Source organism: Populus euphratica, unplaced genomic scaffold, assembly GCF_000495115.2.
Source record: "Populus euphratica unplaced genomic scaffold, PopEup_1.0 scaffold3184.1, whole genome shotgun sequence".
In the NCBI taxonomy this organism is placed as follows: Eukaryota; Viridiplantae; Streptophyta; class Magnoliopsida; order Malpighiales; family Salicaceae; genus Populus; species Populus euphratica.
This window is the reverse complement of record NW_011503002.1, coordinates 8663-14147: the sequence shown is the minus strand read 5'-3', so window position 1 is coordinate 14147 and position 5485 is coordinate 8663. Positions and strand designations below refer to the sequence as shown.

Sequence of the window (5485 nt, the reverse complement as noted above, 5' to 3'; positions counted from 1 at the left end):
TTCTAATCTCTAAAAGCTGCATTCCGTGAAATCTTTACCCAGATTCAATCAAAAAGCATAATTCTTAATCAATTTAATTTTAAATGATAAAATTGGTTGAAAGTATTAATAAAAAAAAACCTGTAAAAGCACCAAAAAGAATAAAGAAAAAATTTGATAGAAAAAACTTAAGGAGGATACAATTTAATAAAATAAATAAATAAAATATCAATTAAAAGAATAAGGACTAGATTTTAAAGATTAAAAAAAAATCATAGGTTATGAAATTGAAAACATTTGTAAAAATCAAGAAAACATGAACAAACATCTTAAACATTGTCGAATCTTAAAAAGCTCGCATCTATGAAACCCTGGATCCGGGTCCCATCAGTAAGTTTATTATAAGCAAATTTAAAAATTTAAATTTAAAAAAATAGTCAAAGCAAAAAAAAATTAACAAAAAAAACCTTAAGCGAACTCTGCAACCAACCAGGCTCAACAAATCAAATATATGACCTAAGACATAAAATTAAGATAATTCTATAAATAAAAAAGAAAAAAACATTGATAAAAAGAATATAAAAAATGCTTTAAAAAAACAGAAGTCGGCCCGAGCTAATCCTTTACTTATTCTTAAATAAAACCTTATGACTTTATTAAAGGTAAATCTGAAAAAAATAAAAAATAAAATTCTTAATCAAACAAAAATTAAGGGATGAAATTTAGGGGGAAATCATTATAAAAGCAATGAAAACAATATATATATATATATATATATATATATATATCAATTAAAAGAATTAAGACTAAATTTGACATAAAAATTAAATGAAATTAAATGTTTTGAGAAAACTTAAATGAAATTAAATGTCTAGGGTTGGTATTGAAAAAAAACAAATCAATCAAAAAATGATTCAAAATTAAAAAATTAAAATTAAAAGAATGAGGATCAAATTTGAAAACAAATTAAAAAAATCAAATAATTAGGGGTGAAATCAAAAATAAAATCCAATTATAAATAATTGATATAAATAAAATAATTACAAATAAGAGAAAAATGATTGAATCAAAAGAAAAAAGTAAATTGAAGGTTTGGTATGAATTTTTACATGGCCAGCACACAATCCTACAAACAAAGATAAGAAAAAGAAAGAAAGCAAATAAAAGCAATTTCATGTCAAATCACATCAAACTACCATACATATGTCATCCAAAGAAGAAGAGGACATCGAGCTAGATAAATCAAATGATATTGTGAAATCACTATTTGCCGCACACACCACTAAAAAGAGGCAGAGCGGCTGGTACATGCAAGGCACGTGCAACAGCTTTTTTATTATTTTTTTGGCAAAAACCAGAAAAGCTCTTAGGACTAAATAATATTAAAAAACAAATCATGTTAAAATTACAACAAAACCCCTAAAGGCAATGCTAAAAAATTTAAATTATAAGGTAATGTAGTAATTTAATTATTCTATAAAACATGAAAAATACAAAAAAACAAATCCTTATGTAGAAGGCATTGATTTATTTTATTTAAAGGTTACATTAGTAATTTTACTATGCATTATAGAATATATTTACCAAAATAACCTCGTACAATCATTAAAAGACATTTATGTCAAAGTAAAAAGACTATCTTACCCTCGAAGCAAAGGCTAAAAATAAAATGAAAAAAGAAAAAAATAGTAATTATATTATTATTTTCATAACCTATTTTGAGCCCCCCACATGAAAAATAATAAAATACAAAAAAATCAAAAATATTATCAAAAAAATGAATAGTAAAAAACATGGTGTCAATGCATCCTAAAAATGAGTAAAAATTAGCTGAGGAGGTTAAAAATACAAAAATTAAAATTTGACAGTATTTTATTGACTAATGACAGCCCTGTTGACAAAGAAAATTCAATTTTGAGTAAGAAATGTTCAAAATTAGATGTTTATGACTAAAATTAAATTTTATTGAAGATTTAATCGAATTTATGGAGAGTTTGATTATAAGAAAAATTGATTTTGGAGTCAATTTAAGCTTTAATTGGAAGAAATTAAAGTTATGGGGTCAAATTATAATTTTTCAAAGTTAATTTGGTCACATCAGGAACTTAATTGCATAAATATTAAAGTTTGATGGCTAATTAGGGACCTAATTGAAGAAATCTGAAACCAAGGACCAAAACAAAAAAGGCGCGTAAGTAGAAAGGCTGGAATTAAAATCGGTCAAGGGCCCAATTGAAGAAATTAAAAGTTTATTACTCAATGGAGGGTCAAATTGCATAATATCAAGATCAAGAACCAAAGTGAAAAGGACAGTCAACTATAAGGCCGCTATTGGATTTTTAGAAGGGATGCAATTGCATTGATTTTAAATTAAAATTGCAATTAAAGACTTGATTAAGCAAATTACAAATTGAGGACAAAAGTAAAATTTAACAAGTTTTTGGCGCTTTTTCATTTAAATGAAATGGTGCGTTTTGACTAAAACGATGCCATTTCACTCACTGTTTAAAAAAAAAAAACTCAAAACGATGCAGTTTTGAACGATACCACATATTCTTCCCTTGAACACATAGAGAACAGGGGAAGAAAATTTGGTTTTTATCCTTTGTTTTTCACCAATTTCCCTCCCTCCAATGACTTCAAAAAGACACTGATTTGCCACCCTCTCCACGTGTTGAAGAGGCAGTGGAGGGGTGACAGCACAGTAGTCACCCCAGCCACGTTTCCCTCCCTTGTTTTTGCTTATAAAAACAAGGGAAGGGGACTGAAAAGAGAAAAAAAAAGAAGGAAAGGGAGATCGAACCCGAGAGAGAACCGAACGAGAGAGGAGAATATAAGAGAGAGCAGAATAAAGGAAAAAAAATGAGAAGAAAAGGCGAAAATAGTGAAACAAGAGAGGAGGGAAAGAGAGAAGAAAACAATAAAGCCACCGCGTGCCACCTTGCCCTAGCCACCACTAGCAGTGTCATTGCCACTGCCACAGTTGCCAGAAGCATCGTAAGCCACCGCAGGTCAACCTTCTTCCCTCTCCTCCTCCCCCTTCGTCCACTGCTTCTTCTCCTTTCTCTCTATTGTTCGCGTTGCATGTGAACAGTGGAGAGGCTTACTGTTTATACGAACTGGGCTGAGCCCAGCCCCTGTAGTTGGGCTAGATTCGACCCAACCCGTGTATTTAGGACCAACCCAGTCTATTTTAAAAAAAAATTCAAATGCTTGTTTTTTAGAATTTTTACAATTTTTATGCATATTTTATGTAATTTTGATTAATATCGGGCAGTATTTTTATGCTGTAAAAATACAAATCCGGTATTAAAATACTCTGTTTTTATCAAAAAATTTAAAAATACAAAAAAACAAAAAAAAAAAAAAAAAAAAAAAAAATATTTGTGTGCATGTAGCCAACTGTCTCAAAGCTAAAAAATCATATTGTCTTTTTCATGCACCAAAAACAATATTTTAGCATAAATTTTGGTTTTAATAACCAGTTTATTAAAGTGAAGAGAACATTGGCCAAAATTTCAAAAACAGCAAAAATTTTATTTTGTTTATTGCTTAGTATCCGAGGTATGACATTACACGTAATGCATATTTCATATATTTAATTCATTTTTTAGGATAATAAAATGGTTAGGTTTAACCATTTTTAAGAAAAGAACCTCCTTATTGAGGAGGGCTTATTTTGAACCTTTGACAGACCAACAATTAAAAACTATAAAACAAGACTTTAGATTTGATTAGACAAAACAATGCAGCCTATCTTAGGTAGGGCGTATTTGGGGTGTTAATACCTTTCCTTTACACAACCAGTCTTCGTACCTGATTTTTTAAACCAGTTACGATTACTAATAATCAAAATACTAAGTGGCAACTTCCATTTCAATTGTTAACTGATAAAAGATACAAGAATTCCTTGTCTCTTCATATTTTACTAGAAATACACCATATCTGCATTTCTATATTTTTCTTGGATGGTAGACGATCGCCGCAATGTCACACACGTATGACAATTATAATAAATAGTAATCCGTATCTTGGTACGCAATATTATCGCTAAGAAAATTAGTTTTTTAGATAATATTAAGACCTCTGAATTAATTTTTTTATCCTAGAGAGTTTTAATTTAATATCTTTTCTTCTGCATTTTATCAATCTTGTGTGTAAGAGTTGCCTGGCTAAGATTATATATATCCTTAACTCTTCAAGTGTCTTGAGAAATTTTAATTAGATTTCTAGAGGTCCATGCATGAAATCTGATCTTATTTTGGGCTTAAATTCTACAATTAACGTAGATGGAAATTAAGATATTGTTCTCTTGAACCTTTTCTCGTGTGATTTATAAAAATTTGAGGTATTTTTGACGAAAATAAAATTCAAACTTGGACAATAATAAGAAAGGCACAAGCTCTTTTTTAACACAAAAAGAAACTCCTTGCATTACATTATACCTGGCCTTACATGATACTCACAGACTCAAACAATACCTTTGCCTTACATGACAGTACTCACATACTTAGAAGGAGAAAAACACCACACGATGATGTGCTTTATTAGTACTACTTAGTCATCTTAATCTCAAAGCCAAAATAGCAGAGATCAGTGAACTCAATTTATTATTCCATACATTGTAACATGTCCACCTTCAACATTTATCACATTCTGTAGGGCGAACCAAATTGACAACTGTCTGGTTCCATACCACATTCGCCGGGAAGGCTTCTGGCCACACTCGCAGCATCATCAAAATCCATTCGTCCGACACCCCTCTGCTTTGGCGCACTCATAACAGCCTTCCTGAGGCCATAGCAGCGGCACGTGGATCTCATCTGTCTTAGCTGTTCACAACACCTGTCAAGACGTTCCTCTTCTCTTCGGTTAATGTCAAGGCCGTCCCGTGAGCTCGCTTCTTGCATGATATATTCCTGGCAATACTTGAGATCTTGTGCCCCAATCAACTCGTCGCGACAGTCTTCTTCTGATCGCCTGGGGTTGTTCTCATCGATGATCACTGTAGTACTGTGAATGGAGGCGTCAACTAGGAGGAGAAAGGCTGTCAAAGTGGCTACGAAGATGATGAGCTTTGCCATTGCACGTAGATTGGGGCTAGTAAGGATATGATTTGTTGGGTGAGAGTTGATGTGGAGGTTGGGGGTTATTTATAGCCATTTACGGCAGGTCTGGCTTGTGAATTAAGCAGATGGGTTAAGGTACGATCGATAATTTCGTTGCGGTAGATGGGAAACTTGAGGCTACACGTATATATTAGATAATATGCATGAGCTACACGTACTGAGATTTATCTACAAGTGTTAACATGCATGAACTGATTTTGTTGGGTTCCCAAATGGGCTGCAATTTGATTCGGAAGATGGTGGGCTAAAGGCTACACGTACATGCGATGGTTCCAGGTAGAATACTACATTACCTTATCCTAAAAAAACTAATCTCACGGAGATGTTACTATGTATGTCCCAAGATATAGATTTCTATTTATTATAATAATATAATT

The 5485-nt window shown here is 31.7% G+C and overlaps 1 protein-coding gene across 1 annotated transcript; it reads right to left on the bottom strand.

The window, feature by feature from the left end:
- Positions 1-4533: 4533 nt before the first annotated feature.
- On the bottom strand, positions 4534-5077 carry LOC105119593 (2S sulfur-rich seed storage protein 2-like). The gene has a single exon (XM_011017746.1). The coding sequence runs from the start codon at positions 5061-5063 to the stop codon at positions 4629-4631; it is 435 nt and encodes a 144-aa protein (XP_011016048.1). The 5' UTR covers positions 5064-5077; the 3' UTR covers positions 4534-4628.
- Positions 5078-5485: the final 408 nt, after the last annotated feature.

Coding starts and splice junctions, on each gene's coding strand:
- LOC105119593 (XM_011017746.1), bottom strand. CDS start 5,063: ATGGCAAAGCTCATCATCTTCGTAGCCACTTTGACAGCCTTTCTCCTC.